This window comes from Candida oxycetoniae (genome assembly GCF_023343755.2).
Source record: "Candida oxycetoniae strain CBS 10844 chromosome Unknown scaffold10, whole genome shotgun sequence".
In the NCBI taxonomy this organism is placed as follows: domain Eukaryota; kingdom Fungi; phylum Ascomycota; class Pichiomycetes; order Serinales; family Debaryomycetaceae; genus Lodderomyces; species Lodderomyces oxycetoniae.
Genome location: NW_026055470.1, coordinates 13,658 through 27,785, shown reverse-complemented (window position 1 = coordinate 27,785; position 14,128 = coordinate 13,658). Strand labels below are relative to the sequence as shown.

At 38.9% G+C, this 14,128-nt stretch overlaps 2 protein-coding genes across 2 annotated transcripts; one reads left to right on the top strand and one right to left on the bottom strand. All coding sequences in view use genetic code 12, as the record gives it.

Moving 5' to 3' along the window:
- Positions 1-908: 908 nt before the first annotated feature.
- On the top strand, positions 909-9,120 carry MEC1 (protein kinase; the record flags this gene model as incomplete). The annotated part of the gene is made up of 2 exons (XM_049325222.1): positions 909-1,126; positions 1,962-9,120. 2 exons carry the CDS (start codon positions 909-911, stop codon positions 9,118-9,120), a joined length of 7,377 nt encoding a protein of 2,458 aa, XP_049179005.1.
- Positions 9,121-9,273: 153 nt separating this feature from the next.
- Positions 9,274-12,309, bottom strand: KGF56_003845 (uncharacterized protein; the record flags this gene model as incomplete). The annotated part of the gene is made up of 1 exon (XM_049325221.1): positions 9,274-12,309. The coding sequence occupies one exon, from the start codon at positions 12,307-12,309 to the stop codon at positions 9,274-9,276; it is 3,036 nt and encodes a 1,011-aa protein (XP_049179004.1).
- Between the last annotated feature and the right edge of the window lie 1,819 nt (positions 12,310-14,128).

The window sequence follows — 14,128 nt, the reverse complement described above, 5'->3', positions numbered from 1 at the left end:
AAAAAAAGAGACCATTACTATAAGATCTCAGGAGCACTATTCAGTCTCAAGAGCACTACTACTCATATCCCCTGTTTTCTTCCTCTATAAGATTTGGTCTAGTATATAGTCTCGAGCACTGTACAAGCTAGTCAGTGTTGCTCCACTATCGAGCAGAGCGAGATAGTGTCGATCGCCCTGCTCGATAGTTTCGAAAAGCACTATACAAGCTAGTCAGTGTACACCACTATCTCGCTCTGCTCGATACTGCCACTACAAGCCAGTCAGTGTACACCACTATCTCGCTCTGCTCGATACTGCCACTACAAGCCAGTCAGTGTACACCACTATCTCGCTCTGCTCGATACTGCCACTACAAGCCAGTCAGTGTACACCACTATCTCGCTCCGCTCGATACTGCCACTACAAGCCAGTCAGTGTACACCACTATCTCGCTCTGCTCGATACTGCCACTACAAGCCAGTCAGTGTACACCACTATCTCGCTCTGCTCGATACTGCCACTACAAGCCAGTCAGTGTACACCACTATCTCGCTCCGCTCGATACTGCCACTACAAGCCAGTCAGTGTACACCACTATCTCGCTCCGCTCGATACTGCCACTACAAGCCAGTCAGTGTACACCACTATCTCGCTCCGCTCGATAGTGGTGTCTGCTAAGACGCGTATTAATTTACACGAATATAAAATGAATGAAAAACTGAACAATGAAAAATTGTCAAGGAAAATCATTCATTTAGAATTGTTTAGTGACCCCTTTTCCCTCTTTTCTTCCCCTGCTTGTATTTGGTATTGCACGGGTTTGACTTTTATGATATAGCAGCATATAGGAGGTTGATGAAAAAATGTCTTGTAAGCCAAGATATCTAACAGATTTAGAAAGAGCCAAGGTTCTTGAATTTCAAGATATGATTCATTATAGTCCACGGTACAGTGATGATACACATGAGTATAGACACGTTATGTTACCCAAAAATATGCTAAAGGTGATACCTCAGGATTACTTTAATAACGAAACTGGTACTTTGAGGATCTTGCTAGAAGATGAATGGAGAGGATTGGGAATAACTCAGAGTTTGGGTTGGGTCCATTACGAAACACACTCTCCAGAACCGCATATCTTGTTGTTCAAGAGACCAATCAATTATGGTCAATAGTGAAGCAGAAAGAGGAAAGAGCCTGACTATCCCGAATATAGAGCAAAGCGAGATAGTCTATATCTACCCTCTCTCTCTCTAATCTATTTCCATTAGTGTAGCTTGTTGCCGGTGTGGGCTATGGTGTTGAAGATATGACAATTTTGGGCTTTTTAAAAAAAATTTTTAAGGTCCTACAACCAATCTTGTCCCCCTTCCGCCTTTGCATCGAGCAAATGAGCAGAAAGTGAAATGAGCAGAAAGTGAAATGAGCAGAAAGTGAACAAATGAATAAGTGAGCGGTTGATGTTGGTTAAAGAGCTGTTATCGGTTGATGTTGGTTAAAGAGTTGTTATCGGTTGATATTAGTTAGAGAGCTGTGAGCGGTTGATATTAGTTAGAGCTGTTATCGGTTGATATTAGTTAGAGCTGTTATCGGTTGATATTAGTTAGAGCTGTTATCGGTTGATATTAGTTAGAGCTGTTATCGGTTGATATTAGTTAGAGAGCTGTTGACATTGGTTTGAGACATCTCATCACCTAGCACCATCCTCCCCGTCTCAAAGCTCTACTGTATATGAGTTATGATAGAAAGAATCCTTTAAATCTTTACATCTTCTAGCTCTCATCAACACTATCTCGCTCTGCTCGATAGTGTTGCTAGCTCTGCTCGATAGTGTTGCTAGCTCTGCAAGAGATTCATTTCATCGACGCGGAAGGAATCAACCAAAAAAAATCCACGTAAAGTTTCAAGATGTTCTTGGAAAAGTGTTGAAAATTGTGATACGATACAAGCAGTATTGAGGGGCAGAAGTGGGCATTTAGGAGCACGCTAACGACAAGCAAGGGAAGCCGTTATTACAATCAAGGCGAATATGATATGACTACGACCCAGCATTTGAGTTCAGAAGAGCTTTTGCAATTTTTGTCCGATATTGAGAAAAATATCAATGATGAAGAAACAGACTTTAAGAAATTGATTCTTTATCTATTGCAGTTCTTGAACATTAAACTTGCCGCAATAACTTGTAAAGAGCATAAGGAAAAACTCGAGATTGTTGCTAAACTAGTCGATACGGTTGAATTGGTGCTAAGCAATAAATTATACTTGCTCAACGCGCCATTACTGTATCATGAGTACAAATTGATTCATATACCACCTAATAATGCCTCGGACTTGCTCTGCGTGAAGGAGTTTTTGCTTTTTGAATGGATGATTTCTTTTATCGTATACCATGTTGCAAACATGAGTCAAGAGGGATTAATTCTCAATCGTCTTAAAGAGTTGATGTTTCAAATTATCAATTTGGTCTCGACAAAATTGCACAGTTTCAAGTTTGTCAAATTGATGCGGGAAATATTATTTACCAGGCTAGAGAATGGTGTGTCTTATTGCTTTGAGAATACAATGAGTCATTTGAAACCTGAGTTTTTCCAAACTTTGATATCTACATGTCATTTATTTTGTGTGGTCAACGATTACGATATCGCCAATAAACTATCATTAAATTCAGGTAATTATCAATTGAAACTTGAAAGCTTTGGCAGAAAAATCTGGTTTATTCTCAGCCAGGTGCAGATGCAGATCTCAGAAGATGACACCCTGGGACAAATGTTGGTTTATTTAAAATCCTTAATTTTACTAAACCAACTAGATAATATCGCATTGAACTACCTGACAAACTGGAGTCAAATCGGACTTTTACTAAATAGAACGGCTGAGGTGATAAACCAAGCGTTAGAGCCATCAGATTGTTTTATTCATTCAGACCTTTTCCAAACCACGTCAATGGTTCTACTCAAGAGTTTTATCTTCTGCAGGAGTAAACAGTTGATTCAAAATTTTGTGGCAAACTTGAATCTCCTTAATTTGATTGAAAGAGTTGCTAACCAATCTGCATTCCCGGAGCCATTACGCAATACTTTATACTGCATAACTTTGCAAATTGCCAATATGAGTAAAGAGTTTGAAAATAGCATTAAGCATTTGAAATTGCAATTGCAATTGCAAGCTAAAAAGAGATTTTCATACAAGGATCCAGAACTAGATGATCTCATGTTCAAATTGTACAAGGAGGATACCGAATTGAACGACACCAAGGCTTTGAGGTTTGTAATTAGGGAAGATTTAGAATATCATGAAATAAACGATCTTGACGACAAGGTCAATTACGTGGAATGGATCCAGCACGTACGAATGTTAACTAAGAAATACCCTGAAGAGCTAGAAGTGGATATCACTATGCATACTTTGATGACAGCCTTGAGTAAATTTCCCATGCTAAGTTTAACACCTAATCACGCCGCTGTTGTTACAACTGCTGCAGCTGCAGATACAGGTGCAGATGCAAGTGCAAGGTCGTGCTTGAATTGTTCTTTTGTTGATGCAGCTACGTTGGTGGACCATGACTTGTTTGGTTCAATTGATAGACATCGACCAGTAGTTAAAAGCACTACTGAATCATTAATATTAGACGAAGTGATTAGAGATTTCTTCTTTGCTAGAATAGAAAGCTTAAAGAATAACCCGATTTTAGCTTGCAATTTCTTGATTATGCTTTTCAACTATTATGCTGTTTATACCCCCGAGTTCAACGAAGGAAGCAAAAAAAACCTTGCAGTATTGCTTGACCTACTAGCGAGACATCCAAATCGAAGTCTCAGAATGTTGGTGACGCGTATCTTGCCTTTATATCTCATTCGTGACTGTGGTGAAGTGATGCTCGATGAGATCTTCAAGTTTATTTTTCAAAGAGTTGCACTGATTGATTTTGCGTCAAAAGGAAGGCGCCATTTTGGAGAGTCTACTATAACCTCATTGATTTTACTAGCTCATGTATGTACTGGAGAAAGATTGTGTGCCATTTATTTCAAATTGATCAACTGGCTAGGAGAACCAAATGATCAACATCAAAACTACGTATACTGTGGTTTCTTAGATATTGCTCAAGCCAAGAATTTGTCGCCGTACAAACTACTATCGCCATATTTTCCTAGTATCGCAGACATAATCATCAAAAAGCCTTTATTATTGGGAAGGTTCCTTCAAACATTGGGAATGACCAAAGTTTATTTTTTAAACAGGACAAAGGACTACACTGTACCTAAATTGTTAGAGTACCATAAGGACCCAACGCTTCTTAAACAAATAGCAGAAGCTTCCAATATGTCGATTCAAAAACTACTTGCTCATAACTTGCCAAGAATTCTTGCTTCTTATTTAGTCAGAGACCCATCCAATGAAAGATATGTGGTAAAAGTGTTGAGCAGCGTTTGTCCTCATTATAAACAAGTATCCAGTGATGAGATATTTACTCGTATTGGTGACATTACCTGGCATATCTTATTGGACATACAAGCGGACGAGTCTGGTAATATCAAAAATTTGAAAAATGTCATTGCAGCATTGGAGATTGTAGCGAAGAACGCCCTTAGTGAAAAAAAGCAAAATGCAAATAAGGGGAAACTTGCAAGTTTATTAATTGAAGAGCAGATGTTGTTACTAGTTCAAAAATTTAGCGATGTGACACATTTACTAAGAGGTGCTAAGCCCTACTTGGAAAGAAGAAAATCGTTTCAGGCAGTATTGTATTTGATAAGAAATCACTCAGATGCCTTGCCCTCGGCTTTGGGTCAGCTTTCCACATGCTTACAAGCTACTTTGGAAGAACCGGACTTGCACGTGTTGACGTTAAAGTGTTGGAGCGAATTGGTACGAAGATTACCGCTGACGCATTTAATATCTTTAATTGATATTATCATTTCGTTGATTTTTCGAAAATTTCAAGGTTTCGACCAAGATGCTCAAAACATTGCTATTGAAATCTTGCAGAGGATTTACACCGAGATTAAAGACAAGTATAATCGCTACTCGTTGTACTATTTGTCGCTTCCCTTTTTGGATTACATGTCCGATTTCACTTTTATCAAAGAATTTCGAAACATGAAATCACCTTCTCGTCTTACCATATTTCAAGAGTTTAATAGACGGCTTTGTACCAGTAATCGATACGTTGTGGAACAAGCTTTGTTTGACCTTTTCAATTATTGTCAAAAATATCAAGAAAATTGTCAGAGGGAGTACTTCAAGGATACTGCTTTGAGCTCAGCAATAACCACTTTGGTCAGGACAATTTTTGACACAGCTACCCATTTCAGAAATAAAAACCCTAGAATATCTTCCGAGTGCGCTAAAGTACTTGCTGTGATAGGTGCACTAGACGCCAATAAGTTTCAATTCAACACTGTCCAGCGTCTGATAATTGTGCAACAAAATTTTGAAAGTGAAGGCGAAAATGTTTTGTTTTTAGTAGATTTGATTGAAAATTATGTCTTGAAGCTATTTTGGGCTTCCACTGATCCACATAAACAACTATTCTCGGCGTATGCTATGCAAAGCTTTCTTTCTATTATGAATTTGAATGAAAGTTGTACGAGAAAGGAAAACGAAGTGTGGAATAGATTTGGTGATGTTGCCAAAGCGACATTGACTCCCCTTTTGAGTTCCAAATATGCGGCGCTGAAGCCAAAACCAAGCACTTTGAAGTTCCCATTATTTGACGCTGGGATGCGGTACGATACTTGGCTAGCCGAATTGACTTCTTACTTGTTGAAAAGAGGATGTCATTATGAAAAGAATGAGATTCCCAATGCGCGACAAAAGATATTTCAGACTTGTGCCATTTTGATACATAAAGATCAAGATATAGCTTTATGTCAACATTTGCTTAAATATGTTGTTTTGAGCCACATATTATCGCCAAATCAAGAAGTTGAGAAAGAAGTTTTGGTTGAATTTTCAAGCATTATGCAAAGCAACTTGATTTTTGCGTCGGAAGATAAGAAGGTGCAACTAAGGTTGTGTTTTCAGACTATTTTCTCCGTATTTGACTACCTCAACGAATGGCTATCATCAACTAGACATCACGTGAGCTACCAGGTATCACTGGATGCCAAAGACTCGGATATTTGGCTTGGCAAAATAGCAATTGTGGAGCGGTTCATCAATAGTTTCAACAAAGGACATATAGCGGTCAATTCAGTTGCATGCGATTCGTACGAGCGTACAATAATGTATATTGAAAAGTGTTATCGTGATAATGAGATCAGTAGTAGCACCTCCTTCAAATTGGGGGATCTAGATGCAGCTCGTACTTTGCAAAACATGTATGCTAATCTCAATGATTACGACACGTTGAACGGGGTTTTGAAGATCTTTTCTTCAAACAATTTGAGGGACAAACTAGCATCATTTGAATACAGCGATAACTCGAGCTTGGCGTATGAGTCTTTTAAGGCTTTGGGCTTTGATGATGAAAAATTTGGGGTTGACTATAATACCAAGTTTTTAAGGGCTTTGAGTGGACGTGGTGTTTACGACGAGGTGCTTACTACTTTGTTAGAGAAGACTGAGGATAGGGAAGTGCATCAAATACCACTAGACTGGTCTCTAGTAGGGTTGCAGTCGGCTGTCTACTCTGGAAATATGAACAAGATAAAGAATTGGTTGGAAGTTACAGATTCAACAGGAAGACCATTAGACACGGAAAGTCTGGTCAACTATGAGTTGGCAAAATGTTTGCTCTTTTTATCAGCAAAAGACAGAAAGGGATTTGAAGAATCAGTAAAGAAAATTTACAATTCAGTGGGCACATCCATTGTTTCATCGGTTTCATCGAGCTTTAGTAAGAATGTTCAGCTTATGAATAAACTACATACTATTTATGATATTGAGGAGATTCTTCAAACCCAAGGATCAAGTGATATCTGGAAGATCAGGTTGACCAATGTAGATCAAGACTTTGATACTCAAATGAAGATTTTGAACACGCACATTGTTGCCAATGAGATCCTTGGGCTTAATGATGCTGTGTCGGAGATGTTATTACACGCCTCAAAGTTGGCGCGAGAAAGTGGCAGATTAGACATGTCTACAAAGGCAATTGTTCGAGCAATGGCTTTGAATAATCCTTTTGCAAATGTTGAGTATGCAAAACTACTTTGGACTGAGGGTAAACAATCAGAAGCGATCAAGTCTATTTCGGAGACGTTGAGTAGCAGCAGCAGCAGCAGCAGCAGCAGTAATGGTAGTAGTAGTGGCCAATTGATTGATGAAAAAACTAAAGCAAAAGTACAACTTCAGTATGCCAATTGGTTAGACGAATCAAATCATGTATCGGCACATCAGATCATAAACGAGTATACAAAAGCGTTTGAGTTGGACATGGAGTATGAAAAGTCTTGTTATGATATTGGTAAATACTACAACAAGTTAAAAGACTCGTCATGTGATAATTCAGGGTTGTATGAACACCTAACAATTCGGAATTTTTTAAGGGCCATTTCAATTGGAACCCTGTACATTTTTGAAGCATTACCCAAATTAATTACTGTTTGGCTCGATTTTGCTAAAAAACCCGGCAAGACCAAAACAGCAGAGAAAATGCTTCTTCAAATAATTGGAGACCTTAAAACTAGTCTCAAAAATATACCCACTTATGCATGGTACACTGCAATTACTCAAATATTATCAAGAATAGTACATGATCACGAACCTTCGTTCAAAATTTTGGCAACGATAATCACAAATATTGTGAAGGACTATCCCAAACACAGTTTGTGGTATGTGCTTTCTCATGTTCATTCCACTGATCAAAAACGTAAGCAAAGAGTAGAAACCATTTTGGAAGTTGTGAAGAAATCAAAAAAATCGTCGCATGGTAAGTTGATATTGGGAGCTCTGGACTTATTTTCGAAATTTATTGATATCGCTTCGAAGACGGTGCCCAAGTCTTCCAAGACCAAAAAATTGTCACTATCCAAATACTTTGGCATCACCGATGCTAGTCGACAGTATGATGAGTTGGTCATACCTGTACAATCAAATTTACAAATCCGATTACCTCAAAAGGAACTGACAAATCATGTGTGTTTCCCCAAAAGTGCTTCAGTTACATTTGATGGCTTTGATGATCAGGTGAATATCTTTTTTTCGTTACAAATGCCCAGACAGATCACAATCCGAGGGTCTGATGGTAAACCGTACCGATTGATGATCAAGAGTGACGATACAAGAAAAGACGCAAAAGTTGTTGAGTTTACAACAATGGTGAATCGTATCTTGGCAACAAGTACAGAAGCCAGGAAAAGAAGGCTAAGTGTTGCCAATTATTCAGTTATACCGCTTTCGGAAAAGATTGGAGTAATCGAATTTGTAATGGATGTACAAACTATGAAAAGTATAATAGTAGAAGAACGAAGGAGGCTAGGTAAAGTGGTTAACGAACGAAGGATATTCATGGTACTCGAATCAGCGCAAAAATTTATAAAGGAGAAAAAACCCGATGAAGATGGGCTGAAACTAGAGGCTTTGACGGAAATATTTCAAAGTATATTACAGAAAAATCCACCTATATTACACCAATGGTTTGTAGATGAATTTTCTGATCCTAGTTCATGGTATATTGCAAGGAATTTGTTTACTAGATCATCAGCAGTGATGTCCATAGTAGGATACTTGATTGGTTTAGGTGATAGACATTGTGAGAACATCTTATTCTTCAAAAACACAGGATCCATTCTCCATATTGATTTTGATTGTTTATTCGAAAAAGGGAAAACATTACCGACTCCTGAAGTTGTACCATTTAGGTTAACTTCAAATATGGTGGATGCAATGGGGATATGTGGAGTTGATGGAAGTTTCCGAAAGACGTGTGAAGTAGTTGGCCAATTGTTACGGAATAATGAACATGCATTAATGAACATCTTGGAAAATTTATTATACGATCCATTATTGGATTGGAAAATGACTAAAGATCCTCAGAGAGATTTACTGAAGGTAAGGAAAAAAATTAGGGGTTTGATCAATGAAGAAGAAGGTTTGGCCATGAACATACATGGACAAGTCGATGTGCTCATACAAGAAGCTACCTCGCTTGAACGGTTGGCTCTGATGTATGGAGGTTGGAGTGCATATGTATGAAAGCAAAAAAAAAAAAAAAAAAGAATTGTTTTAAAAAGGTTGGTGGAATTTCTATACATATATATATACATATATACACAATAGGAGATGTGTTTCAATTGTATTTACATGTAGATGACTTCCCTTTCATTTCTGTATGACCTATCTTCCCTTTTATTTTGGTATTCCATTATCATTCACACCGACGGATACCAGGGCAGTTGTGTTTAAAGAAGGTGACTTTGGTGGAGGCTTTCTACTCAAGGTTTTTGATCTTTTGGGAGAACTTGGTTGTGATAATCCAACAGTGGGTTCGCCAGTTAGCATCCCTGCCTCGGATGTGGGCACCAGCAAACTTTGTTTCTTAACGTCGTAGGTAGTCTCGCTCAAATTGAGAGCAGGAAAACTATCACTTCGACTGACCGTGTCGCTGCCATTGCCACTACCATTACCATTACCGTTGCTACTCTTATCCTTCAAAGTTGGAGAGCTTGGTAAATTGTTGATAGCATTGAATAGTCCTGAGGCACTTAGTGAACCCGCTGTGCTATTACCAAGCAAGTTTGTCACTGATGAAGAAGGACGCGGTGGCATTGGCGGTGCTACTTCTGGTTCTGGTGCTGGTGCTGGTGCTGGCGGTATTAAGAAATTATCCGATGTGTTATCAAACCTTGCAAAATTAAATGAAGGTGAAGAAGTGATTTCGGCTGGCGATATTGTTCCGCTTTTAACTGCATCGAACGAGTTAGTAGTAGTTTGAGGCAAGGTTGAATTAACTTTTCCGGACATACTACTGATGACCGAATTCGCATTCGATGTTTTACGCCGTGGTCGACGGTTTGAAATCATTTCTGGTGGATGGTACATCTCGGACGATGGCATAGATGAAGAATTGCTAGAAACTGAACGTTTTGGTTGCTGTTGTTGATGTTGATGTTGATGTTGCTGCTGTTGGTGAAGTGGCGGCTTCCCTTCGAATATAGTTTGTGATGGCTGTTGCTGTTGCTGCTGTTGCTGTTGCTCTTGCTGTTGTTGCTCTTGCTCTTGCTCTTGCTGTTGTGGCTCTTGCTTTTGCTGTAGTTGCTCTTGCTGTTGCTGTTGCTGTTGTTGTTGCTGCTTATTGTCATCTTTAAAATACCACTTGCCAATTTTCTTAAAAGTATTGGACATGACCCCATGTTCATTAACAGATTTGGCTGCTGTACTTGTAGTGGTATTTGAAAACTCCTCATCATGCAAAGAAGAACCTTTCTTTGCTTTCATTTTCTTCGTTAAATCAGTGAATGTAGTTCCGATTTTTGAACTCCTCAATGATCTATTTGACGACCGCGATTTCAACTCAATATTATCATCCTCTCTCAACATACTGGAAGATGCATCGTCGTTATCGTCGTCATCGTCGTCATAAACATTGGATTTGTCTCTGCCATCCAGTACGGTCGTGGTCTTATCTCCATTACAATTAGTATCTTTGTTAGGTTTCCATATACCACCACGATATAACTCCTTCAGAGTATCATAGAATACAATATCATCCCAATGTGGCAATACCAAACTTTCCTTGATTGCTTCCTTAAATTTCTTTTCAATTGAGCTAGTGATGAAGGAATAATTCAAAGATTTATTACTCAAAATAGGTTCAACTTTGATATTCATTATTGGTTCAATTTCATAACAATACCAGAATCTGTTACTTGGCGGAGGTTTCAACTTGATTAACAAAGGACCTTCTAGATTCATGAGTGAAATCTTCAACAATAAATCAACTTCCTTTGTAGTAAATTTAGTTCCAAACGTCAAATCTAATTTTGTCTTGATTGCTACTGATATACCTCCCGTATATGAGATATTTGACGAGACAACTAAAGTACCATCAGGATTGATTTCTTTAAGATTGGGGTAAGTGAAAAATGGTGCTGAATTACCAGGGTGGATCTCCGTAATTTGAAAAGTATCAAAGAATCCAGGTTTTTTAATTTTGTTCAATTTCTTTTTTAGTTTAGTATAGATATAATTTTCAAAATACTTTGTATCCTTAATGGCTAAAAACCATCTTCCAATTAATGCGTTCATCCACTTGGTTTGTAAGTGTCCCTCTGAGCTGTACAATGCTTGGATCAAGTTGATCATATCCTTGGTTGAAAAATGTAATGTTTGTGCGTACTTTGTTGCACTGAGGTTGCATGGAACTGTTGTTGATGATGAGGAGGAGGACGAGGATGGGAACGAAGAAGAGGATATGGTTGCTGTTGCTGATGAGGAGGAATGGGGCATGGCAGTGGTGGTGGTGGTCGTGGTAGCTGATGCTGATGTTGAAATATAGCTATCAAGTTTTGTACTTCGTATTAATGCAAAATACCAATCTTCTTTATCCGAAGTGGTGTCACAGTATATGAAGAAACTTCCAGGAGGGGAAGAACCATTATTGTTATTACTCGATTTACTCACACTTGTGGCAAACTTTGTAGGGTTGATGAGAGCAATAGCAGTGTACTTGGTAAACAATTGAGCATCGGATAACTCTCTTGGCCATATTGTGACAAAGTAATTGTTCAATACAATAACATGTTTGACATCTTTCAACAGTTGATCTTTATATAGAAATAAATTTCCATGCTTTAAAACGGCAAAAAACCTATGCTTTTTCAAGGAATTCCTCGTGACTTGCTGTGGATGTTGAGCTGGTGGTTGTGGTTGAGATGGCGGTTGTTGGGGATTCAATGGTGGCGACAGTTGTGTATTTCGCAACGAGGATGCAATGGAAGTCACTTCACAAGTAGTATCGTCTCCTCCAAATTCATTATGCAGGGGGTCGGTTAAATCCAATGGTTGTTGCTGCTGTTGACTATTCAGCAGCAGCTGTTGCTGCTGCTGCTGCTGCTGCTTATTCACCAACTTAAATAACGAAGCATAAGCTGATTTGGTCTCAGGAGACTCGGTAATTGATGTGGTGTTTTTATTGATTTCATCTGTGCTTTCAATGTAATCATTTGTTACAACGATCCACCCAAGTTTAAAACTTTCCAACCCCGATTGGTGTTTTTCTTCAATCTCGCCTGCTTTCAAAATCACTCCGTCATCCTCTATATTGTAGTCATTGTCTTGGTGATCTTTTTCAGATGGCAAAAGATAGTGAAATATCAAGATGATTATCAAGGGGAAACTAACAAGTCCACATAAATACGTTAGGAAAAACAGAATTAATCCCATACCCTTTTTATCGAAAAAAAAAAAGGATTATCAACAACTAGTTGTAACCACAAACCAACTAACTTTGAAAAGCTGTTGTGTTTAAAAAGGTGTTGTAAAAGAAAAAGGAGAAAAAAGGGTTGCAAGAATCAAGATAATTTATCATCTTGTTTTCAAGTGACAGGACAATATGTTTTGAGCGAAGCGACACTATCGAGCGAAGCGAGATAGTAGAGCTTACTAGCTCTATCGAGCGAAGCGAGATAGTAGAGCATACTAGCTCTTAACACTATAGAGCGAAGCGAGATAGTGAAGCATACTAGGTCTAAACATTATCGAGCATACTAGCTCTAAACACTATTGACCATACTAGCTCTAAACATTATCTCGCTTCGCTCGATAGTGGAGCATACTAGCTGCCCTTTTGTAGTACTGAGAAGGAGTGCATTCGAGAATGAATACACACGAGCTTGTTGCAAGAAAATATCAGTCAATGCTGCTCCACTAGCGAGCGAAGCGAGTTAGTGTCGGTGTGGTTGGTGTCGGCGTAGTCAGTGTCGGTGTGGTTGGTGTGGTCAATGCTGCTCCACTATCTCGCTTTGCTCGATAGTGTCGGTGTAGTCAGTGTCTGTGTAGTCAGTGCTGCTCCACTATCTCGCTTCGCTCGATAGTGTCAGTGCTGCTCCACTAGCTCGCTTCGCTCGCTAGTATAGGCAGCTGTAAAATAATGGTCAAGTTATAAGGAAAATGTGTATTATTTTCGAGACAAGTAGAGGTGACAAGACTAATTAAAGAAGTTGACTGAACCAGTCTCTACTACAAAGGATTCGCAACAAACGGGTTTGAGTACCAGTTATATCTTACTTTGAAATACCAACACATACACATACAGGTTTCTTTTTTTGCTCTTCAAAGTCAAAATTGGACTTGAAACATTCCATTTAACTTTGATGAAGAAAGAAAAAGAAATCACTATCGAGCAAAGCGAGATAGTGTGCTCCATCGAGCAGAGCGAGATGGTGTTGTAATGAGCTAGTTAGTGTGCTCCATCGAGCAGAGCGAGATGGTGTTGTAATGAGCTAGTTAGTGTGCTCCATCGAGCAGAGCGAGATGGTGTTGTAATAAGCTAGTTAGTGTGCTCCATCGAGCAGAGCGAGATGGTGTTGTAATGAGCTAGTTAGTGTGCTCCATCGAGCAGAGCGAGATGGTGTTGTAATAAGCTAGTTAGTGTGCTCCATCGAGCAGAGCGAGATGGTGTTGTAATAAGCTAGTTAGTGTGCTCCATCGAGCAGAGCGAGATGGTGTTGTAATAAGCTAGTTAGTGTTGAAGTGAGCTAGTTAGTTTGCTCCACTATCGAGCAGAGCTAGTTAGTGTGATCCACTATCTCGCTCTGCTCGATAGTGTTGTAATAAGCTAGTTACAAAATTAACAAATTTACTGTTTCTATAAATAAAGTTGTAGGCAAACTCTAACATTCCAGAGAATCACTATCGAGCAGAGCGGGATAATGTTGTAATAAGCTAGTTATTGTGTAGGAAAGAAAGTGGGGAGACACTTTTTTGAAATGTAAAGGCATTTTGCATTTTTCATATATTGGCGCCGCCGACAACCCCGAAAAATACCTTTTTTTACTTTTCCTTGCTGCTTTTTGAAACATTCCAATACTATCGAGCAGAGCGAGATAGTGTTGGAATAAGTGTGCTCCACTATCGAGCAGAGCGAGATGGTGTTGTAATAAGCTAGTTTGTGTGCTCCACTATCGAGCAGAGCGAGATAGTATTGTAATAAGCTAGTTTGTGTGCTCTACTACCGAGCAGACCTAGTTAGTGTTGTAATAAG